This window comes from Anomaloglossus baeobatrachus, chromosome 3, assembly GCF_048569485.1.
Source record: "Anomaloglossus baeobatrachus isolate aAnoBae1 chromosome 3, aAnoBae1.hap1, whole genome shotgun sequence".
Classification (NCBI taxonomy): Eukaryota; Metazoa; Chordata; class Amphibia; order Anura; family Aromobatidae; genus Anomaloglossus; species Anomaloglossus baeobatrachus.
This window is the reverse complement of record NC_134355.1, coordinates 237,137,128-237,163,223: the sequence shown is the minus strand read 5'-3', so window position 1 is coordinate 237,163,223 and position 26,096 is coordinate 237,137,128. Positions and strand designations below refer to the sequence as shown.

At 45.4% G+C, this 26,096-nt stretch overlaps 1 protein-coding gene across 10 annotated transcripts in view; it reads right to left on the bottom strand.

Moving 5' to 3' along the window:
- The window catches only part of PDE10A (phosphodiesterase 10A), a 699,109-nt gene that overhangs the window by 401,306 nt on the left and 271,707 nt on the right, over window positions 1–26,096 (bottom strand). For 9 of the 10 annotated variants that reach the window (XM_075339766.1, XM_075339763.1, XM_075339773.1 and 6 more), the window contains one exon: window positions 563–588. The exons of the other annotated variant lie outside the window; for it this stretch is intronic. In XM_075339766.1, the coding sequence (XP_075195881.1) occupies window positions 563–588 (26 nt within the window). The remainder of the gene's footprint in view (window positions 1–562; window positions 589–26,096) is intronic. 10 annotated transcript variants of the gene reach the window in all.

The window sequence follows — 26,096 nt, the reverse complement described above, 5'->3', positions numbered from 1 at the left end:
GAGGGAGCAAAGAGCAAATATATATATGACATATTCCCTTTAAGTATGTGATATGCATATTCCCAGCCACATTCCGACTAGAGGGCACAGCCTTACTCAATGCACATGACTGTCATTCCCAGCTTTAAAACCACTGATCGTTCAGTTGCACTGTGTCTATCCAGTTGTACCTGCATCAATGTTATGAAAAGGGTGAAAGAACTACGGATATCAAGAAGAATAGCATATACCTACATACAATGCAGTTTTCATTCAGAATGGGTCCTGAATCAATACTTAAGGTGGTGTCACACACAGCGACAACGACGTCGCTGCTAAGTCACCATTTTCTGTGATGTAGCAGCGACATCCCGTCTCTGACGCTGTGTGTGACATCCTGCAACGACCTGGCCTCTGCTGTGAGGTCGCCGGTGAGATCTGCCTGCTTGACAGCTCACCAGCGACCATGTAACGACGCAGCAGCGATCCTGATAAGGTCAGGTCGTCAGTCGTGATCGCTACTGCGTCACTACGTGTGACCCTAGCTTTAGAAATAGGAGATTAAATAAATTAAGCGGCTTACCCTGCTGACTTCTGTGGGGGTCATATCTGGAAAACAAAATAAAATACATAAATAAGCAGACCAAAAGTTTGGACAGAAAATGTAGTAATTGCAAATGTATTGGGTATTAAACTTTACTGTAAGCAAAATAAAAACTAAACGTGAGAAAAGTGCCTACTGTAAACTACTTAAAATCACTGATCTTATGGAAAGCATTTAGGCCTCTGAAAATAAACACCACGTGAATTCACTTAGATTGTAGGACACATACATACATACACACAAAAAAAAAAAAAAAGGATCTGGCTTACGGCGATGTGCATACCAGCATTGAGACTTTACTTACTGACTTGTATAACATAGTTTGCATATACATTTCAAATTGAAACACACATTACCATCCACATTCTTATTGCCTTGTCTCAGATTTTTATATTTGAGAGTGAGTGGCTGAATGTGAGTGGCTGAGAGATATTTCCTAAAGAAATATAAAAATACACACACAAAGAAAAAAAAGAAAAACAAAACAAAATACTGTTAATAAAAGGACACCTATTGCACCATTGGAGGCTAGCAAACCTCACTATGAGTCTCAAGTAGATACCTGCACAGGTTTCCTCCATCTACGGCCTTATTCAAACATCTGTGTGTCAAACGTGTTTCATCAGTGTTTTTCATGGATAAAGCATCAGGCACTCATTATAGTCTATGGGGCTGTATATATAGTGCTGCTCACCATTATTGGCATTCCTTAATTATTTTTTTTGCAGCCTGTACAATATCTTCAGAAATAAATGAAAATGTGCCAGTTATTTCATCAGGATTTTTTAATTAGTGGTCCAATTAATAAAACAGTGTAAACTTACATGTTACAATTTCAAAGAAGCAGCAGAATAAACAACATGTGCAGCAACAAAGGCCCCCCTAATTAAGACTTGGTTGCACACCCTTTGGCATTGATGACAGACTCCAAACGTTTCTTGTAGCCATTTAAGCTTCTTGCACGTCCCAGCTGGCATTTTCTCCAACTCTTCCTTTGCGGTTTCTTCAAGCTCTTGAATGTTTGCAGGGTTCTTTTTAGCAATGGCAGATTTCATCTCATCCCCAAAGTTTTTCAATGGGATTGAGGTCAGGACTCCTGGCTATTTTAACACAGTCCATTTTTTTTTTCCATCATTCCTGTGTACTTTTGAACATGTACTTTGGGTCATTGTCTTACTAGAGGACCCATGAGCTTCGACTCAAAACGCAGTTTTATTACACAGTGAAGGACATTTCGCTCTAAAATCTCTTAATAATTCTCAGATTTCATGATTCCGGTGATACGGTCAAGGCCTCCAGTACCAGATGCAGAAAGTAACCCCACAGCATTAAAGATCCTCCGTCATACTTAACTGTTAGTAAGGTTGGTAACGTGCTCCCATGTTTCCCCCGTGCTCCCATGTTTCCCCCGTGCTGGCTCTGCCCCCCACACCTTGGCACAGCCGCACACAGCTTAAAAAAAAAACAAAAAAAAAACAAAAAAACAGCTCACCTTGCAGCACTCGCTCCATCGCTGCGCCCTCAGTCAGTTCAGTTCCCGCGCGGCCATAAGACGTCGGCGCCGCCTACTGACGCTCCTCCGTATCCTAGGCAACAGGCCTGCGGCTCAGGAGAGGAGGCGTGTCAGAGGGAGGAGAGATGTCTCCTCTGCTCCAACACCACTGCACTGCCAGTGCAATCACACCGACAGTGCAAAGTGGCTGAATGTGGCGACAGCACGCGTTCCAGCAAAAAGGGCTCTGCGTGCCCAGTCTGGCACGCGTGCCATAGGTGCGCCATCACTGCTCTAGTCACTGTCAGTCATACTGTATTGCATGGTTTTTCTACAGTTTTTAAAAATTATTACTAAAGGAGCCCGTATAAAATTGGAACGGACGACCTTCCCCATACAGATCTCATTCCATGTGGCTCCTTTCCCCCAACAGATCTCATCCCATGTGGTCTCTTGCCCCCTGCAGATCCCATCCCTTTATGGCCTCTTTCCTCTGCAGATCCCATAGCTTTATGGCCTCTTTCCCCCTGCAGATCCAATCCAATTATGGCCCCTTTCCCCCTGCAGATCCCATCCCATTATGGCCTCTTTCCCCCTGCAGATCCCATAGCTTTATGGCCTCATTCCCCTGCAGATCCCATTCCATGTGACCTCTTTCCCCCTGCAGATCCCATCCCATTATGGCCTCTTTCCCCCTGCAGATCCCATCATGGCCTCTTTACCCCTGCAGATCCCATCCCATTATGGCCTATTTCCCCCTGCAGATACCATTCTATTATGGCCTCCTCTCCCCATATAGCTCCCCTCTTATGTGGCCCCTCTTCCCATATGGCCCCTCTCCCCATATAGCTGCCATCTTATGTGGCCCTTCTCCCCATATAGCTGCCCTCTTATGCAGCCCCTCTCCCTGCACCTTTGGCTCACTGAGCGCTTAACTGCTCCAAGCACCGGCGGCCTCTCCTGTGTCTCCCGTCCTCCACGGCTCTTTGCACACTGACAGACGGCAGTAGGAGGAGCTACCTCTCCACGCTGCCATGACCTCTGCAGCGTCAGCGCGTCGCTGCACACCGGGTCAGGGAGCAGACAGGTTCCACTGAACCAGGAAGTGCGGCATGGAGGTACGGGGATTCATTTGTGCTAGTGTCTTAAAGAGACACTAACACAAATGAATACAGGGAACCGGATCGCCAGAGCTGTTTCTTGCCAGTTCTGGGAACCGGCTGCTATTTTAACAACCGGTTCTCCAGAACCGGACAGAACCGGCTGAATCCCACCCCTGCACATAAGTTCTCAGTAGTTGCCCACACCTCTAACTGCCATATTCCCCTCTAACAATAAAAAATAAAACACAGCCTATACTCCCCTCCAATGCTGGCGATGTTTTTGTGACTAGTCTCCAAGGCTCGTGTGACCTTATGCCATGTAAGCCCTCCCACAATCGGTGGCCGCTTCACTCTCCCTTCCTTCAGAAGAAATGGACACCTTGACGAAGTCACAACAGTTACTACTCGCTGACTTCCTTCTCATGTCACTTATGTCTGAAGAAAGAGTGAAGCAGCTTTTGATTGGGTGCAGCTTTCGTGGCATAACATGCAAGTGAATGAGTACAAACAAATGCTGCAGAAATGGAGGGAAGTATAAAAAGGTGTTATTTTATATAGAGGAATATGACAATAGGGAAGGGGTTGTCCAAGTAGTGGACTACCCACTTTACAACAAAGCCAGTTTTGTCCCTAATGCCCAGGCCATTTTTTTTAAAATTCTGACCAGTGTCACTTTCACAGGTTATAATTGTGGAACGCTTCAGCAGATCCCGGTGATTCTGTTTTTTCGTGATATATTTTACTTCACGATAGTGGTAAATTTAGTAATATATTTTTTGCTTTTATTTGTGAGAAAAAAAAATTGGAAATTTGATACAAATTTCGCAATTTTCAAACTATTAATTTTTATGCCCATAAATACCAGAGTTATGCAACACAAAATACTTAATAAATTACATTTCCCGCATGTTTACTTCACATCAGCACAATTTTTGAAACAACATTTTTTGGGGTTAGGAAGTTAGAATGGTTCAAAGTTCATCAGCAATTCCTAATTTTTCCAACCAAATTTACAAAATCATTTTTTTCAGGACCACATTGTGTTTGAAATGACTTTCAGAGGCCTTGGTGACAGAAAATACCCAAAGTGAGACCATTCTAAAAACTACACCCCTCAAAGTACTCCAAACCACATCCAAGAAGTTTATTAACCGTTCAGGTGCTTCCCAGTAACTAAATCGATGTGGAATGAAAAAAAATAAAAATTATCATTTTACTTAAAAATGTTGCTCTAGACCCAATTTATTCACTTTTAGAAGAAATAACACATAAAAATGGACCCCAAAACGTGTTACCCAGTTTCTTCAGAGCAAGCCGATACCCCACATGTGGTCAGAAACCTCTATTTAGACAAATGGGAAGGCTCAGAACAGAAGGAGCAATATTTGAATTTTGGAAAGCAAATTTGGCTGAAATAGATTGCAGGCACCATGTCACATTTGTAGGGCTCCTACAAAGGTACCTAAACAGCAGAAACCGCCCACAAGTGACTTCATTTTGGAAACTAGACCCCTCAAAGAATTTATATAGATGTTTGGTGAGCACCCTGAACCCCAGAGTGCTTCACAGACGTTTTTAAGTTTAAGCTGTGAAAATTAAAAAAACAAAACAAAAAAAACCACATTTTTACTACAAAATTGTTACTTCAACCAGGTAGCTTTTTTTAACAAGAGTAACCGGAAAATTTCAGCATAAAATTTGTTGTGTAATTTCTCTTGAGTATGCCTATACCTCATGTGTGGTAGAAATCAACTGTTTGGGCGCACGGCAGGGCTCTGAAGGGAAGGAGCGTAATTTGACTGCAAAATTGGCTGGAATCATTAGCAGACGCTATGTCGTGTTTGGAGAGTCCCTAAGGTGCCTAAACAGTGGGGCTCCACCACAAGTGACCCCATTCTGTAAACAAGACACCTCAAGGATTTTATCTAGGGGTATAGTGAGCATTTTCAATCCACGAGTACTTCACAGAATTTGATAACCTTAGGATGCCATATTGAAAATTTTCATTTTTAATCTCAAAAATGTTGCTTTAGCACCAAAATGTCTTACTTTTTCAAGGGGCAACACTAAAAAGTGGACCCCACAGTTTGTTATCCAATTTCTTATGAGCGCAGTGATACCCCCACATGTGGCCAAAAACCTCTGTTTGGACAAATGGGAGGGCTTGGAATAGAAGGACCACAATTTTAATTTCGGAAAAGTTGAAATAAATTGCGGGCACCATGTCACATTTGTAGGGCCCCTAAACTTAGCTACACAGCACTAACACTGCAAATCCTGATTGTGGGCACACAGCTTAAAAAGGTACAATGGATGGATGGATGTCAATATAATGTCCCACCCCCTACATATTCTAAGTTGGCTCCCTGTAGTGCCTTTCTTGTGGTACTAAAGGGTGTTTAGCCTTGTATTTAGCCAAAAAATAATTAAAATAAACGACGTGGGGTCATTACTATTTTTGATAGCCAGCTAAGGTAAAGCAGACTGCGGCAGCCTGCAGACCACAGTTGGCAGCTTCACCTTGCCTGGTAATCTAAAACAGAGTTTTTAAATTATTTTTAAATAATTAAAAAAAAAAAACAAAAACAAAACAAACCATGGGCTCTCTCCCAAATTGGATTACCAGCCAAGGTGAAGCTGACATCTCAGGTATGGCATTCTCAGGGTGGGAAGAGCCATGGTTATTGGACTCTTTCCAGCCTAAAAATAGCAGGCCGCTGCCGCCAGAGAAGTGACGCATCCATTAGATGCACCAATCCTGGCGCTTCTCCCCAGCTCATCCCAATGCCCTGCTGCTGTGGCAAATGGGGTAATAAATGGGGTTCATACCAGCTGTAATGTCACCTGGCATCAAGCCCAGTGCTTAGTGATGTCACAGCGTCTATCAGATACACATAGATAGATACACAGAAGACATAAATTACTGTCAGAAAGAAAAAAAATTAGACAAAATGTTTTATTTGAAAAACACTCCCCAAAACATTCCCTCTGTCACCAATTTATTGAAAAAAAACAAAACAAAAAACAAACATCGGGTCCGCTGTAATCCATTTTGGAGGTCCCACGACAACTCTGAACCTTCTAGAATATGGCGGTACGCTCAGAGAACATATCCCCCCCATTTTCTAGGACTGCAGACCCTCCATGTGAGGACTCCAACACAAACAAAAATTACTTTGTCCAGCTCACCTGCTTCTTGCCGGAGACCGCTTATCCAGGACCGTGCACGGAAAGGAAGGTAGCAGAACTCATTTCATGGTTTAGAAAAAATTCCAGCAACCAAGTCCATGGAAAAATCTTCATTAAAAATTCATTTTTTATTTATCAAAATCTATAAAACAGTCCATGTTATCACAACTGCCCCAACAGAGGACACGTTTCGAACGACCAAGTTCTTAATCCGTCTCTAATTCTTTTGAGAAAAAAAAGTAAGACCTTACAGGCATATCATGATAAAGGAATGATTCCTAGAGGGCTCCGCATGAGCAAGAGACCCACCACAGAGTTCAACCAGGAATTTATGACATAAGCTGGTGTCACACATAACGACGACGACAACGACGTCGCTGCTACGTCACCATTTTCTGTGACGTTGCAGCGACGTCCCGTCGCTGTCGCTGTGTGTGACATCCAGCAACGACCTGGCCCCTGCTGTGAGGTCGCCGGTCGTTGCTGAATGTCCAGCTTCATTTTTTGGTCGTCACTCTCCCGCTGTGACACACACATCGCTGTGTGTGACAGCGAGAGAGCGACGAAATGAAGCGATCAGGAGCCGGCACTGGCAGCTGCGGTAAGCTGTAACCAGCGTAAACATCGGGTAACCAAGGGAAGACCTTTCCCTGGTTACCCGATGTTTACGCTGGTTACTAGCCTCCGCTCTTGCTGCCAGTGCCGGCTCCTGCACTGTGACATGTGGCTGCAGTATGCATCGGGTAATTAACCCGATGTATACTGTAGCAAGGAGAGCAAGGAGCCAGCGCTAAGCAGTGTGCGCGGCTCCCTGCTCTCTGCACTGTGACATGTAGCTGCAGCACACATCGGGTTAATTAACCCGATGTGTACTGTACCTAGGAGAGCAAGGAGCCAGTGCTAAGCGCGGCTCCCTGCTCTCTGCACATGTAGCACAGCGACGTTATGATCGCTGCTTCTGCTGTGTTTGACAGCTAAGCAGCGATCATAACAGCGACTTACAAGGTCGCTGTTACGTCACCGAAAATGGTGACGTAACAGCGACGTCGTTGTCGCTGTCGCTTAGTGTGACACCAGCTTAAGTGGAATCTAATCTTGTCAGAGTGTTCAAGAAAGTTGATTCAGCTTATTATTGAACAGGAGCAGTGCAAATTAACGGATTTGGAAGGTAGAATGAAGGAAGTTGAGAACTCATTGGTACAATTTAATAGTCTGGAGTCCTACAAACTCATGAAAGAACAAATTAATAAAAAGATCATTGCATTGGAAGATAAAATCACAGCCTTTAAAGAAAAGAAGTTTAGTAGAGATTCAAGGGACTATGAGATTGATCGAGTTTATACATGGCACGGTTATCGGAGATATCCTCGAGATGGTCCTAAATCTATTTTAAAAACAAGGAATAGAGGGAATCATAATAAGGTTAATTTTTTTTCAACGGATCCTGAGACAACGGATTTGGAATCCACAGATTATAACACAGATGCATCTGAAAATAACATGGAGGATCCATCGACTTCCATGGAGAATTCAACAAACCAATATTTTTTTCAGAAAAATCAAAGAAAAAAACAAGGAGGGGCGGCCGCAGGCATAGAAGGAAAGGCGTACCAGCATGGACACTTCACGAGAGGGAAAAAGAAGTAAACGAAAAGAATATGCAGTCTGTAATAAATATATCAGCTTGTATTTTGAGTGGAAATGAAATCAAGATCTTGGAAAAAGGTTTAAATTTTGTACCTAATACGGGTTTCAAATTATTTGAGACCATACTTGATGTAAACAAATTTGTTAGAAAATTGACTGTCAGGAGACATTTCTTTTGCGATCAGAATGAGGAGCTGGAGGAACCTCATCAAACCGATGCGGTTTTTTCCCCCTCTTCATTCCGTGAGCAATTGGCTTTGCAGGATCTGAGAGATCTTTCCACAGATGATTTGAAGCTCACGGCTCAAGATGACATGGTTGGGAAAAGGAGGATACCTAATCCAGATTTCTATCCTATTGGTTCAAGAACGGATCAAATGACAGATTTCCAGAATATTGTTGAGAAAGAACTGACATGTTTGTATAACCAGAAAAAAGCCATGGCTCAAAATCTGTCTAAAAAGGAGAAAGATGCTATAAGAACACTACAGAGTAATCCGAATATCATTATAAAAAATTCTGATAAGGGGGGAGCGGTAGTAGTGATGGACGTGGGACTGTATGAGAGAGAAATTTTGAAATTGCTTAAAGGAGTTGTCCGACATTAGCTTAACAAAAATTTTTGAGTTTATCTGTGCTGTATTGTCATATAAATCACACCTACATTGTTATTTTCTGTTTTCTAACTTTTGTTCCTCTTGAATTATACCTTTATTCTCTGCAGCTTCTTGTTTACATTCAGATCCAGCAAACATGACCACTTCCTGTGCAAAACCTCAGTCAGAGCTGTCACCGCCCAGCCTCAGTGTCCAGCCCCTCCCCAGTGTCCAGCCTCGCCCCCTGCCCGCCCCCTGCACACACAGTCCCTGTCAGTATATTCTTCCCCAGCACCTGACCTGGTATCACTACAGCATTGCAAATAACAGCCTCACATCGGGGTCTGCACCGCACACATATGTCTCTGCACACGCACACACATGGCTCTGCACCGTACACATGGCTCTGCACCGTACACATGGCTCTGCACACGCATGGCTCTGCACCGTACACATGGCTCTGCACCGTACACATGGCTCTGCACACGCATGGCTCTGCACCATACACATGGCTCTGCACCGTACACATGGCTCTGCACCGTACACATGGCTCTGCACACGCATGGCTCTGCACCATACACATGGCTCTGCACCGTACACATGGCTCTGCACCGTACACACATGGCTCTGCACTGTACACATGGCTCTGCACACGCATGGCTCTGCACTGTACACATGGCTCTGCACCGTACACATGGCTCTGCACCGTACACATGGCTCTGCACACGCATGGCTCTGCACTGTACACGCACACACATGGCTCTGCACACGCACACACATGGCTTTGCACCGTACACATGGCTCTGCACACACATGGCTCTGCACCGTACACATGGCTCTGCACCGTACACATGGCTCTGCACCGTACACATGGCTCTGCACACGCATGGCTCTGCACCGTACACATGGCTCTGCACCGTACACATGGCTCTGCACCGTACACACATGGCTCTGCACCGTACACATGGCTCTGCACACGCATGGCTCTGCACTGTACACATGGCTCTGCACCGTACACATGGCTCTGCACCGTACACATGGCTCTGCACCGTACACATGGCTCTGCACATGCATGGCTCTGCACCGTACACATGGCTCTGCACCGTACACACATGGCTCTGCACCGTACACATGGCTCTGCACACGCATGGCTCTGCACCGTACACATGGCTCTGCACCGTACACATGGCTCTGCACCGTACACATGGCTCTGCACCGTACACACATGGCTCTGCACCGTACACATGGCTCTGCACACGCATGTCTCTGCACTGTACACGCACACACATGGCTCTGCACACGCACACACATGGCTTTGCACCGTACACATGGCTCTGCACACGCATGGCTCTGCACTGTACACGCACACACATGGCTCTGCACACGCACACACATGGCTTTGCACCGTACACATGGCTCTGCACTGTACACGCACACACATGGCTCTGCACCGTACACACATGGCTCTGCACCGTACACATGGCTCTGCACACGCATGGCTCTGCACTGTGCACGCACACACATGGCTCTGCACACGCACACACATGGCTCTGCAACCCCCCCATCCCCATCGGGAACACATGTGGAGTACATACTCACCCGTCCTCGGTCCCCGCCGCTCCTGCACGTTCGTCCGCTGTCTGTGCTCTCTTCAGCACAGTAGTGACGTCACCGCTGTGCTGCAGAGCGCACAGACAGCGGGAGGGACAGTGACTTCTCATCAGCACATTCAAATGTACCGGCATCGGTGATCTGTGATGCCGGTACATTTGAATGTGCGATCCTGGGCAGGGGGCCCGGTGCTGGAGCCGACACTACGGCAGCTGCCGCCAGGCCCCGCCCCCAAATCACGGACCCCACAGCAGTGCAGGGGGAGGTTACTGGAGGTGCAGGGGAATGTGTGGGAGGGTGCAGGGAAGGGGGGCGGTGACTCCTCGCACTGTAGTCGCCCAGCAGGGAGGTGACATGCTGCTCCACATTTGCATGTCAACATGGCCCTGCCCATGTAGACGTGCAAAGAACGGAAGCAGCAAAATCGCGGCAGGAGCGGTCACATGACCGCTCTGAGCCGGGGGAGAGGGGCTGACAGCGGGGCAGGTAAGTGGTCTCTATCTACTTACCTGCCCCAATGTAGCCCAATAGGGAAATAAAAAAAAAAGTCAAAGAAGCCGGATAACCCCTTTAAGGATAGTGAAACATACAAAAGCATAGATTATGATCCTGTAGAAAGAGTTAGAGTGGCCCTAGAGAAATTGACAGATGAGGGCTTACATTTGGGATTGATTAATGCCAAACAAAAAGAGTATTTTATCCCATCATGTCCACGAACATCACTGCTGCATGCTCTCCCCAAATCACACAAGAACTTATTTCCACCTAGTTTTAGACCTATAATTTCGGGTATTGGGTCAGTGACAGAGCATTTGTCAGAATGGCTTGATGACCATCTGCAGGCACTGGCAAAGGCATCTCCGGGTTTTGTGTTAGATGGGAAACATGTGTTGAATATTTTGTCAAAGGTAGAGTGGAGGAAAAATTATAGTTGGTTAACATGCGATGTACAGACGCTTTATACGTCAATTCCACACTATCTTGCGATTCTGGCTCTGAAAAATCAGCTCGAGCGGTATTCTGGCTATACATCTGACTTACAAGAATTTATATTGGAAGTGACTAATTTCTTATTAAAGAATAATTACTTTTCATTCCTGAATAATCGATATGTCCAGCTGCAGGGATGTTCAATAGGTTCTAAATTTTCACCCTCTTTGGCAGGGATATTCATGTTCTGGTGGGAAGAGCAGTATATTTTTAATTATTCTAATCCTTTTTCACAAGATATGGCTATATACCTTAGGTATATAGATGATATATTGATTATATGGAAAGGGGAGAATGATAGAGTAAAGGATTTTTTATTTTACATCAGTAATAATGCTCATAATCTATTTTTTACCCACCAGCATGAGGAACAAGAGAATTTTTTTGGACATGAATATGAATGGTAATCCTAGCATGGGAATGATAGAATGCAAATTATATCGAAAACCTGCAGCGGGTAATTCTCTGCTTCATGCAGGGAGTTGTCACCCGAGGCATATTGAGAACATCCCAACAGGTGAGTACATAAGGGCAAAAAGATGTTGCACGAGTGAGGAGGATTATAAACTAGAATGCAAAGTTATTGATGAAAGATTTGTGGCCAAAGGGTACCGTCGGGACAATTTGGAAAGAGCTAAAGAAAAAACTAATTTGAAAAGCAGGGCGCAGTATTTGGAGGCAAAGGAAGTAGTGGGGAGGTCGAGGTTGCCTGTGGTTTTCTCCACAAAATTCAGTAAAGACTATCATGAAGTGATACATGTGGTTAAAAAGTATTTACCGATATTATCAACTGATGAGACACTGTTTAAAATCTTGAAAGAAGGAGTCAAGTTCGTGTCTAAAAGGAATACGGCTTTGAATGCGTTATTGTCACCTAGTGACCACATGAACAGGTCTAATGTGAATGGAGTGGAGGGAGCCACAGGGAACTGGCTTCCAACAAAAGGATCCTATAAGTGCGGACATAAATCGTGTGGTTCTTGTGTCTTTATGCAAGGTACTAAAAGTTTTTTTCTTTTAGTCAAGGTAAAAACTATGAGATAAATTGTATGATAAACTGTGGTACAGATTATGTAGTCTACTTGATCTCCTGTGTAACTTGCCGATTGCAATATATTGGGAGTACTTCGCGTCCTTTAAAGAGAATAATTTCGGAACATGTGTATGACGCGAATAATGTGACAACCAGGAGTTTGTCTGGAGTGTCTCAACACTTTCGGGATGTACATGCGGGAGATTTAACAGATATGAGAGGTAAACGCGATAGAAAAAGTGAAGTTGCCTAAAAGAGGAGGTGATTTGAAGAGGCTATTGTTGCACAGAGAGATCAAGTGGATTTTCTTGATGGGAACTAGATCCCCGATGGGTCTGAATAGGAAGAATGATGTGTTATATGCATATTAGGGAGGAGTAGTGTGTTAAATTTGATTTTTTTGAAAATTTTTTGGTTTTTTTGTATTTTTTTGTGAATTTTTATAATTTTTTTCATATCATGGTGGATATAGAATCGGACAGGAATAAGATGTGTAGTGTTTTCCAGGGTCCTTTTTCTTATTGAGAAAAAAAGCGGGCTTTATTAAAAGTTTGTTAGAAGTTTATGAAAAACATTATAGAAAAGAATCCCCAGAGAAATAAATTCTATTATAAGGGGACTTTTTTCCTCTGAATTTGCTTCTGATTATTTGCTTCCGATTTTTTGATTGGGAGATTTAGTGATAGAGGGATAGAATGATAGAATGAGAAAAATAAAAATATAAACAAAAATAAAAATATTAAAACAAACTAGATGTTGGACATATGGGAATTAGTGCTATAGGAGACTGTGGGTAGTCTTCTCTAGGACATTGGACATGTAGGGTTAATAGTAGAAATTCTTTGCTGCACCTTCTAAACTTTTCACTGGTTAATGACGTTCATGTTGGGGTTTCAGCCCCTTTTTAATGAGTCCATTTTTTTCTCAAAAGAATTAGAGACGGATTAAGAACTTGGTCGTTCGAAACGCGTCCTCTGTTGGGGCAGTTGTGATAACGTGGACTGTTTTATAGATTTTGATAAATAAAAAATGAATTTTTAATGAAGATTTTTCCATGGACTTGGTTGCTGGAATTTTTTCTAAACCTCCATGTGAGGAGTATGGGTGCAGTGATACTGCACAAACTTTCCCCGGGTCCACGGCAGCAGTGAGTGCAGCAAACTCAGTCTCTGAATGCAGGAAGCTGAGCTGACAGCCGCTCTGCGCATGCGTCCAGCATCTATTGAGAAGAAGGAGGAGGGATCACTGGGATCAACTCTGCGCAAGGTACCGGGGACACCGAGGAACATGGGGGGGTTATAGTGGGTGACATAGCTGGACCTGGGGAGGCGTTTCGGTCGCATGTGTCACGGCACATGCAACAGAAATCAGATATGATGAATGCGGCCGCCACGCTGGTTATGTGCACCGCCATCTTGGATTATGGAGAAGGGGTTGGGCGTCTGGGGGGGGGGGGTTTGTCACTTTGGCGACACCGGGGGACCGGAGAGGACCAGGGAGAAGATTTATCTCCCATCTGACATGTTTCATCATGCCAGGTGGGAGATAGATCATTTTTTACCAGCGCTGTCATTTACTGTAACGTGACCATCGTTATACAGTGTATACCGATGATCACGTGAGCAGGGACCGGTAAAAGCGACCTGAATCGGGATCTCCAAGGCCTCAGCTACTCCCGGTAGCTGAAAAACCCCGGAGCCTTTCTGACGCCGTGGGGCACTATTTACTTATTTCTGCCTGCCGTTTATAAATGGTGGATCAGAATAAGTATTCTGCCGCTGTTTATCTCCGTAAGGCTGTTGTAATGGGGTTAAGGTTACATGGAATTAACAGAAAATCTGTAGCGTTCACAGCATCAGAATAAAATAAAAAAAAAATAGGTCCTGAACCATTACATTTGAATGAGTGTAGCCTTGGCCACATAAAAAGTTGTATTTACCTTAAAAGGGAAATGTGTCAGCAGGTTTTTGCAATGTATGCTGTGGACAGAATGCTGTAAGGGTTAGAAAAACAAAATAAATATGCCTCTGTGTGTGTGCTATTGTTTAGTTAAAGCCATTAGTTTATTACCCTGTGATTTACATTGCAGTAGTAGAAATGCACATGCAATGGAGTCAGACCCTGCTGTGATTGACACCTAACTGCACAATTTCTATTGAGAGCCTGATCTGGGCGGGGAAGCTCCCTGGGCTCAGCTACCTGCTTAAGGCTATGTGCGCACGTTGCATCCTGACCAGTGCAGAAAAGAACGCACCCTCTGGCAGACGTGATGCTGCGTGTTGACAAAAAGAAAGCATCCAAAACGCATGTATTTTGGAAGCATTTTACATGCATTTTGGATGCATTTTTGTCAGTGCGTTCCCCCGGCAATTCAGCTCCGCTACATGCCCGCTAACAGCAGACACAGACAGACAGAGTCGGGCGATGAGAATGAACTCGGATGAACTGCACCCGACTTCATTGTCATCCAGCGGCTCTGTCTCTGTGTGCTGTCATGAACTCAGATGACCCTCCGAAGTCAGTGCCAGGACACAGGAGTCCGCAGCAGTGACGTCAGAGCTTCACCCGACTTCATTGTGATCGCACGGCTCTGTGCATGTGCTGCGGCTTGATTTGCGGTCACACATGAAGGACTCACCTGTGGTCGCAAATACCGAGTGACTGCAGTGAGCTGCGCGATCAGCTGTGCTTTCACTCAGGTTACCTGCGGCCTCAGCTGCAGTCCTCCACCTGAGAGCGGTGGCCGCGGGTAACCTCAGTGACAGAAAAGCTGATCGCGCGATTCACTTCAGTTGCTGCATGGAGCCCACAGGAGCGGCGGTGTTCTACTGCTGCTACTGTCAGCTTCCGATGTAGCAGAGCTGGAAGCGTCGTGGGACCTTACGTGGATTACATCGTACCTGGAGGTGTTTTTGAGGGATTAATAAAGTGGTGAAAGAGGATTTTTTTTGCCTTTCATTACAAATAAAGGATTTTTTGGATGTGTGTGTTTATTTTCTTTAAATTACAGGTTAATCATGGAAGGTATCTCGGGGAGACGCCTGCCATGATTAACCTAGGACTTAGTGGCAGCTATGGGCTGCAGCCATTAACTCCTTATTACCCCGATTGCCACCGCACCAGGGCAATTTGGGATGAGCCAGGTAGAGTCCCGGGACTGTCGCATCTAATGGATGCGGCAATTCCAGGCGGCTGATGGCTCATATTGTTAGGCTGGGGGGCTCCCCATAACGTGGAGCTCCCCATATCCTGAGAATACCAGCCTTCAGCTGTGTGGCTTTACCCTGGATGATATCCAAATTGGGGGGGACAGCACGTCGTTTTTTTTTTTTAAATGATTTTTTTTTTTTTTACTGCTCGATATAGACACACCCATTGGCGGCTCTGATTGGTTGCAGTGAGGCAGCTGTCACTCAGTGTGGGGGCGTGTGACTGCAATCAATCATAGGCACCGGTGGGCGGAGGAAGCAGTGAATACTAGATGGAATAATGAGCGGCCGGCATTTTCAAAAGAGGAGAAGCCGCCACAGTGTGAACGCCGTGCAGCGCCGCGCCGGTGATCGTGGATCGGTGAGTACGAGAGAGAGACCGACATGGACAGAGAGAGAGAGAGAGAGAGAGAGAGAGAGACACACCGAAATACCTGCGTTTATTATGTCAAAAACACATGCAGATCGCTAGTAAAAAGCAAGTGAAACGCATTCTTTCTTGAAAAATATGTGTTTAAACATTTCTCATTGACTTCAATGTTATTAAAACGCTGCCAAAATGACAAAAACAATTGACATGTTGCTTCTTCAAACGCAGGGATTTGACAAATTTTCTGCAACTAAAATGCAGCGTTTGTAAATGCATCGTGCGCACAAGAAAGCCCTATTTTCCATAGACTTTGCCTGGAAATCAAAACGCATGCAATTTTGCATTAAAACGCTGCTGAAACGCATGAAAAAAAGCAACGTGCGCACATAGCCCAAAACTCAACTGTTTGATGTGAGAACATCTGCACCCAGTAATCTATGTGATAACCATTGGATTCAGAATCTCCTTGCCTACATTATGTTGTCAGATGAGATAGAGAATCTATCAGCAGGTATTTGCGAACTGCAGCTGACCATTATATATTAGATTCACAATTTCTATTTTTCTCATACCAAGTAAACATAGATTACATTCCAAATAATCCTAAAAGTTGAACTGTGTACTGCTTTTTGAAGCCACAACTTCAGGTTCATTAGGTCTTCACATTGACCACCCAAAAAAAAAAAAAAAAAAAAACCCAGTAAAAATATTTACATCAGTGTTTTATGTGTCATTAGCTGTCAAATTCACCTAATGAAGCAAAAGAAATATATAAATTGTGGTTTCACATGGAAATTGGTAGCCAACATCAATAAAGAGAAGCATAATAATTAGTGTCCAATATTAAAGTCAATTCTCACCAGAGGTTGGAGCAATCCACTGAGTAACAGATGTACCAGGGGAAAATGATCCAAAGCAACTGCAACTTGCGCACATTTACGTTTGGAGATTAGTTTTTGGCTTGCTTCGGGGACACTAATGCACAACTGTGGGATGTTACTGGCATTGCTAAGATACAAAAATTAAAAACATTCACCTTTATGGCTAGTAGCCATGCTGTGATGTGATTTGCAGATAAAGTAACTTTCAGATCTCTCACAAAAGAACACAGGAATAAAAGAAAAAAATAAATAAATAAATCCTAGTTTTACTTATAGAGATAATGTTCAAAATGTGTGGGCATAGGTCAATAAAAAGGCATACATATACTTATTAAGAACCATATTGTCAACTATAAATCTCTGACATACAGAAGACTGACAGATGCAGCTCTTCAATACCCCTCTGTAAAGGCTATGTGCGCACAGTGCGTTTTTTGCGGCGTTTTTGCATGTTTTTCTGATGCGTTTTTGGTCTTAAAACTGCATGACTTTCCTTCCCCGGCAAAGTCTATGAGTTTTCTGTTTTGCTGTCCACATAGTGTAGTTTTGTTTTTAGGTACGTTTTTGTGATGACCACAAAGATGCAACATGTCAATTATTTCTGCATTTTTGCCAGCATATTTAACTCATGCAATGCATTGGAAAAAACGCAGCAACAAAGACGCCGCAAAACGCAGCCAAAACGCATGCAATTGATGTTTTTTTTTTTACCGCAGGTTTGTTTTTTTGCGCCCAAAAACGCTGAATCTTTGTGGTCACAAAAAAACGCGGCATGTGCACATAGGCTAACAGTGTTTGGTAAGGTGTTTACATAAAGAAACTGATCCTTACACAATATAGATCTTAGCACAGAGAAGCACTGAGCCAAAGACCTGAGAACTTACTGTGCACTACATTCTCCCCATGGAGTTCAATGCAGTTGATCAAAACGCATGAAGGAACACAGGCAAACATGTACACAAACACACTCTCTCCACCCCATTACCTGTTAGCGGACAGCAAGTGTGAAGCCCCATTACCTTCAGGTTGCCTCAGGGTCTCCAGGGACTTCATGTGCTGGTGATCTTCTGGCCACAGGTAGGTCAGGTTAACTTCAATAGGAATCGTGACGCCACTCTCGGTAATTGCGGTCAGGGGGTGACCGCCACTGCAGTTTAGGGAGCGCCTGGGGCTGATGGTAGATGCAGTCAGTTGTTGTGGCCTCCCGAGAGTGAGGCTGGCCCCAGGGCTCAGTGTAAGTTTGTAGTACCACAGGTGGCAGAACTCACACACAGGCAGCAATGTCTTTCAGGGTCTTTACTCACTTTTCTGATTGTAACGTGAGACAACCCAGGCGATGCTATGATGAACCAGGTGTCCCTCCGGCTGATGTAGGTGTGACTGCTGACTCGCCTTCCTAGCCCTTCTTGTTTGGGGTGACCCCTGACTTTTAGTACTGTGGGAATCACCCAGGGAAGTTGCAACTGCCGTTCTCCCCTTTCTGACCAGTTTGCTGACAGCGTGGACCAAGGATAAGATGGCTCCAGGCTCGATCCTCCTCATGGGCCCCCTCGTTGCTGTTGATGCTGCGGGTTCTGTGTTGTTCGGTGAGGTACATCCAGCACCCTCACCAGCAGGTTTAGCATGCCGAGTAGATGGGTTCCTGCTCTGGGGACCTGTTTCCCCGTGCGGGCTTGGCCTACCGGTAGTCCCCTTACTCAGCCACCTCTTCACTAGGTGGTTTTCAGGCAGCACCACTGGGTAGCCGCTCTCCCCCGCCAGCAGCCACTACAGGTGCAGTGTCTGACAGTGTCCTGCTCTTCTGCTCTACACCTCAGACGCGGCTGCTCCACTCCTACTCCTCTGACTGCCACTGCACAACTCTTTGTCTCCAGTCTACCCACCGCTAGCTGGAATGCGAGGGCCACACCCCCTCCCTGGGTCTGCCCAGGGGTCCCCTCTAAGCTGTGTGTGTTTTCCTGGTTACTAAGTGTCTGTGTGTCCACACCCTAGTCAGCCTTTGGGATTACCTATTTTGTACTCACTCAGCCTGAGTGCAGTACTTAGTGGTGCCTGACCAGGTCAGGGGCGCCACACAAGTAAAGGGGATTGGTAATTATTCATCATTAACTTTCACAATGAGATGTTAAAGAGTTCCCCTGGAATGTGTTAACTATGTGGATCAAATGTGTCTATGTAGAAGCTTTGGAAAGAAAGAAAGAAAAAAATACATATATGCAGTGGTATGATATTGTTTGCCCCTTCATGATTAGTTATTCTTTTGCTTGTTTATCACACTTAAATGTTTCAGATTAAACACATTTAAATATTAGACAAAGATAACAAGTAATGATGGGCAGACTCGTCTGAGTGCAAGAGTCGAGATTTGCGCAGTTTCAAACTTACCCGAGTGCCGGACCCGGGATTCCTGGTGTTGATCCTGATCTGGCAACTCGGGGGGAGGAAAAAAAAAAAAATGAAAATAACAATGAAGCAAGCACTTCATACTTACCAAGGCTTCGTCACTGCTGTACACTGCTCCTGTGGCTGCCCATTCACTTCCAGGACCATGCATTAGGCTCATGCACTGCTTTCCCTGCCCAAACCATCTGTAATTGGTTGCAGTCAGATGCTCCCCCAGCCTGGGTGATAGCGTCTGCCTGCAAACAATCACAAGCACTCTGTGAAAGTCTATATCATACAGTAAAAAATAAAATATTTGGCGTAAGGTCCACCCCATATTATGATACTCATGCACAGATAAAAGCATACGGCTACAGGCTGCAGCCTCCAGCCGTGCACTTATCTTGGCAGTGTATCAAAATAAGAGAAACCCACATGTGACTATTATTATTATTATTTGAAATAAAAAAAAAAGTGTGGCCCCCGCAATTTTAACCAGGTCATGATAAAGCCTGACGACTGGGGACTGGTATTCTCAGGCTGAGGAGACCCATGCTTATTGGGCCACCCCCAGCCTAAAAATTGCAGCCTGCAGCCGACCAGGATTACCACATCCATTAGATGCGACAATCCCATCACTTTAACTGGCTCTTCCCGATTGCCCTGGTGCAGTGGCAATCGGAGTAATAAAGTGTTAATAACATCCCACAGCTGCCACTAAGCAATAGATTAGTAATGGGCAGTGTCTATGAGACCCCCTCATGACTAGTCAGGTAAGTGAAAATAAATAAACACAAACATCAAAAAAATCCTTTATGTGAAATCCACTACAAAAAACCACCCTCTTTCACCAGTTTAACTCCAAGCACACCCTTGCATGTCCGACATAAACAACATGAGGTCCCATGACGATTCCAGCTCTGCTACATATCTTAAGTGAAAGCGCGCGACCATGGAACATGACTACACGCTGTGGACTTCAGGCAGAGACTGAGCCATGCGATCAGCGGTGATGTCACTCAGGTTATTTGCGGTTACAGCTGGAGGTTCCCACGGTGCTCCACCTGTGACAGCAGGTAACCTGACCTCAGTAAATTAGTGACCTCACTTCAGGTGAGACCTGCATCTTCTGACAGAAAACCAGATTTTTTTTGCCAAGAGATGTAGATTTGATGCTGAAATTTTACACCATGTTCCTGAACCCAATCTACACCTCCTGGTAAAATAATTTGCATCACTACCGCATCATACCGCATGCAGTTTTGATGCGTTTTTGTCATTTCGGGGTTTTTTTTGCAAGGTGTACATTGGGTGCTTGAATATGGTGTGAAAAGGTCATCACCAAAACTATATCTTGGCCCGAAAATGCAAAAAAAAAAAAAAAAAATATTGACGAATTAAAAATTAAAAAAGGTGTTGAAGCCATTTTGGTGCAGTTTTCCACCAAGAGGTGTAAATTTGGTGCTGAAATGTCTTCAGATATCAGAAACAAATTTGCACCGCCTGGCAGAAAAAAAAAATTAATTTTATTTGCCTTTTTGAGCGAAGAGATGCAAATCTGGTGATGAAATTTTAACACCATATTCAGGCACCCAACTTACACCTCATTCAAAAAAAAAATGCATGCAGGATGATGCAGTAGTGATGCGATTTTCTTGCCATGTTGTAAATACTGTGTGTAAGACCAATAGCTACCCTAGCCCTTTCCAGGTCACTTTATCAGGAAAATGTGGTTAAGTATTAATTATTTATGATAAGGTTAATAGATTTGAAAAAAAAAAAAAAAAAAAAAAGTCTACACAACTTTTAGAAACGTGGCAAGAATTACATTTTGGAAGGTTTGCAAAATATAAAAATTAGATAAATTGAAAACCACTGAATTAGTCAAATTATTCATATCTTGTACATTGTACTGTCAATAGTATGATGAAATTATTTGCTCCACGGGCTTCATGTCTTCCAGCTTGCAACTCTAAGAAATGAAAGTTCAACTAAGTACAGAAGTTGTCCTTTCATTTTTCCAGCTAGTCCCTTAATAAAATATTATTTTCTAGTATAACTAGTGAAACCGTGAATGCTATTCAACAAAAAACCTGTACGGATTAACCACAAACAATTAAAAAAAAAAAAAATCTTAAAATTACTCACCGGTAAGGATTTTTTCCAGAAGCCACAACAGCGCCACCAGAGAGAAAAGGTCAGCCCATCTTAGGACAGGAAACCCACTGAAATAAAAGGGCGGAACCTCTCTACCACATCAGTTTGGTTACAGAGCACAGAGGAATACCAGAAAAACAACAAATCAATTAAACACAATACCATCACCTACACCCAATGAAATCTGTCGGACCGTGGATATCGAGAAGCCACAGGGTGAGCAGTAAGAAAGTGGTGGAAAGCAGTGACGCTGTCGTGGCTTCTGGAAAAAAATCATTACCGGTGAGTAATTTAAGATTTTTCCCTTCACCACGACAGCGCCACCAGAGAGATTCTGAATACAACCTTAGGGAGGGACCACAGCCTCTAGTACCCTTCTACCAAAGGTCAGATCCACCGTGGCCGACAAGTCTAAACGGTAGTGCTGAAAAAAGGTTGTAGGAGAAGAGCAGGTAGCTGCCTTACATATTAGATCCAAAGGGACATCCTTTCTCTTGGCCCAAGAAGTCGCCACCGCTCTGGTAGAGTGAGCAGTGATACCTTGCAGGAATGCGTCTATTCTGGGCTACATAAGCTGCCTTAATCGGCTACCTGACTCATCTAGCTATTGAACCCTTGGAAGCGGAACAGCTCCGTTTAGGACCCTAGAAACACACAAACAGAGCCTAACTTTTCCGCAAGGGCCTAGTGACCTCAATGTACTGCCCTAAGGCCCTAGACACATCCCACGTATGTAAACGTTCCTCCTTAGGATTCCTAGGGGCTAGACAAAAGGAAGGGAGGACAATTTTGTGAGATCTATGAAAAGACCTAGCCACCTTGGGTAAATAAGCAGGGTCAGGCCGCAGGAGTACTCAGTCATCAAAAAACTGCATGTAGGGGGGGGGGTGTTCACTGAGAGGGCCTGAAGGTCGCTGACTCGTCGAGCTGAAGTCAGGGCTACTAATAGAGCAACTTTGCATGTCAAGAATTTAACAGAAGCAGTCAGTCAGTGGCTCAAACGGGGACCCTGTCAAAGAGTCCAGAACCAGATTGAAATCCCATGGAGGAAACATTAAAACAGGGAACAGGCCTCGCCCCCTGACAGGATGAAATGAACCGCTTAACCCACCGATTACCTGCTAAGTCTGAGTTATATAATGCTCCTAGGGCCGATACCTGGACTTTAAAGTACTGACTGACAGTCCTATCCCCCTGCCCCTTCTGAAGGAACTCCAGAATGTCCCCCACCGGAGGCTCGCCCAATGGACTCCCCCCGGAAAAGGACAAGAACCACCTCCATACCCTGGGGTATATCTTGGTGGTAGCTGGCTTCCTACTCTGCAAGAGAGTGGAAACCAGACTAGAGGAGAACCTCTGACCCTCTAACATTTGCCTCTCAAATTCCAGGCTGTCAAATGAAGGCCCGGAAGTTGAGAATGAAGTAGAGGGCCCTGGGAGAGGAGATAATGTCTCTCCGGGAGGATCCAAGAGTCTGATACTGACATCTTTCGTAGCCAGAAAAAACAAGAACTCCTGGGCCAAAAGGGGACTATCAGCAACAACCGTGCTTTGTCCTCCCGCGCATTACTCAGAACTTACGGAATCTAAATCAGGGGTGGGAAGGCATAAAGGAGACCGGAGCCCCATGATATTTGAAAGGTGTCCACTGGCCAGGGCCTGTCCAGCTGGTTGAGGGAGCAGAACTGACTGACCTTCCTGTTGGCTCGGGTGGCAAAGAGGTCCATAGTGCAGCTTTGGGGGTCTCAGACTATCTGCCAGAAGACTTCTTCGTGTAGGCACCATTCCCCCCGACGCATAGGATTCCTGCTCAGGAAGTCGGCCCTTACATTGTCCACCCCCGAATGTGAAGTACCGTGAGCGAAGACAGAGCAGATATTTTCCCTGGCACAAATGCATCTGTCACCTGCATAAGAGAGGGAGATCTCGTGCCCCCCTAGTGGATGATGTATGATACTGCTACTCTGTTGTCTGAGAGAATCCTGATGTCATTCCCCACCAGGAAAGGAAGGAGGGAGTGAAGAGCCTTCCCAACCGCACATAATTCTCTGAGATTTGAGGAACCCTGACCTTCTTGTGGAGTCCAGGGCCCCTGCCTCACATGATCTCTTAATTGAGCCCCCCAACCCCATGCGCTGTCATCGGTAGTGATGACGTCGGAAAACCACAGTGACCAGGGGACCCTAGTTGAAAGATTCTGAGTCTGTGGCCACCAACGGAGGGACAGGAGAAACCGAGAAGAAAAAGTCTTGTCTAAACGCCCGTGCAATAGTCTCTGTGCCCATAACACCTCCCCCTGGAGTACGCGCGTACTGAGCCCAGGGAACTGCCGGGATGCATGCCACCAGGGAACCTAGCCGGGACATTGCCTCCCTAAGCGTGAGGACTGGGTTTGAGATGACCATAGAGACCTAAGTCCTGAGACTAGACATCTTCACCAAAGGTAGGAGGCAGAGTTGGGAACAAGAGTCCGGAATGAGGCCCAAGAATAATTGGCGGGTGGAGGGTTGAAGTCTTGACTTCTGGAAGTTTATAAGCCAACCCAGCATCGTAAGGATAGTCATCACCGACCCAACCTGGGACCTGCAATGTTCCTTTGACATCCCCACGATCAGAAACTTGTCTATATACGGCACAATGAGAATCTCCCTCTCATGGATGTGAGCTATCACCTCTGCCACCACCTTTGTGAATACCCTGGGAGCCATTGCGAGGCCGAAGGGGAGGGCCCTGAATTGAAAGTGTCCGACTACTCCCCCAATAGGAAGGGCTACTCGGGGGAACTTCTGATGGGCAGCATGGATCGGAATATGATAATACGCATCCTTTAGATCTAACACCTCCATGAAACAGCATCTGGATGGTAGACTTCACTGACTCCATCTTGAAATGCTGATAAACCAGATGACGGTCGAGGTTTTAAATTTATAATTGTCCTGAAAGAACCGTCTGGTTTCCGGACCAGGAACAGCAGGGAGTAGAAACCGTAACCCTCTTCTCCTTCGGGGACTTCCACGAGGACAGATTTTCGGAGAAGGCCTTCCACTTCCTGCTGTAAAGAGGGAATTGCTTGTCTGTCGACCTGCCGAGCAACGTAATGATTAATGACCCCATAGGGGTCGAATGAAATTACAGCTTAAACCCATCTCTCAACTCCACGGATCCAATCACTGGAAGACATCTGACACCAGGCGGGGAAGAAGAAGGAGAGACTGTCTCCTACCCGGATAGAGAGATCACCGGGCCGGCTTCTTACCCTCGGTAGAAGGGCCGAATGAGAAGCCTGAACATTTTGTCTTGCTGTGTCTCCACCCTTCCTGGGCTGAGGGCTGCTTTCTCCTGGAAAACCGTTTCCTTCTGAAACTGCGTTGCCTACAGGGAATAGAAGAAAATGTAGGAAAACCTATTTTGTCACCCGCTTTCTCCAGGATGTCATCGAGTGGCTTACCGAAAAGCTACTCCCTTTCGCAAGGCAAGCTTAGATTTGGACTGAGTCGCCTGGCCACCCCTTCAACCAGAGCAACTGCCCTGCCGAGGTAGACAGAGCAGCTGACTTAGCGGATAACTTTAGAGTATGTGCTGACGCATCAGTCAGGAAAGCCGCCGCTCCTTTTACTCTGGGAAGAGCCTCCAGAAGATGCTTACTAGGGGCATCTGCTTTAATCTGATCCTCCAGTTGTTGGAGCCAGACCATCAGGGATCGGGCTACGTAGGTACCAGCGACAGCAGGTTGGAGTGCACCCACAGATGTTTTCCAAGCTGAGCGAAGAAAATGGTCCGCCTTCCGGTTCAATGGATCTTTCAAGGATCCCAGATCTTCAAATGGGAGGGAAGATTGACTTGCCATCTTAGACACAGCAACATCAATTTTTGGACAATGGTCCCATAGACAGGAATCATCCTCCAGGAAGGGATACTTTTTACGGAATAGGGACGAAGGGCAAGCTCTCCTATCAGGCTTGTCCCACTGGTCTTTAATCAGTCTCCATACTTTGTCGTGAACTGGAAAGGCACAGCGTTTTTAATGTTCCAGGCCCCGGAACATCATGTCCTCAATAGATTGTGGTCCCCTTGTCTCCACTAAGCCCATTGTGGACCTGACTGCTTTAAGGAGATGGTGAACGTCTGATGTTGGAAAGCATGGTTTACCCCCCACATCTTCCTCAGATGATGATATGGAAGAGGAAAAGGATGAACCAGAATCAGAAGCGGACATCTCCCCTGACTCCCTTTCCTGCAGGACAGGTCTGGCTGAGGCGCTCGGGACGGCTGGAAAAGCAATTCCCTTAAGGGAGTAACAAACCTCTGCTCGGATGACATCCCTTGAGCCTGCTTTAGATGTTACGATACTGCATACGATATCGTATGCGATCGTAGCCACCCCCATCGTATGTGCGGCACGTTCAATTTTGTTGAATGTGCCGCACAAACGATTAACCCCCGTCACACGTACTTACCCGTCCATATGACCTCGATGTGGACGGCGAACGTCCACTTCCTGGGGTGGGAGGAACGTTCAGCGTCACAGCGACGTCACGCGGCAGCCGGCCAATAGAAGCGGAGGGGCGGAGATGAGCGGGACGCAGGTAAGAGCTGTTCATCGTTCCCGGGGTGTCACACACTGCGATGTGTGCTACCCCGGGTACGATGAACAATCTGACGTTCAATTCATGAGGAATGAACGACGTGCGTGCGATGAACGTTTTACCGTGCAATCGCACGTAGCTTTCACACACTGCAATGTACCTTACGATGCCGGATGTGCGTCACTTACGACGTGACCCCGCCGACACATTGTAAGATACATTGCAGCGTGTAAAGCGGGCTTAAGGCTATTACTTAGATCTGCAAAT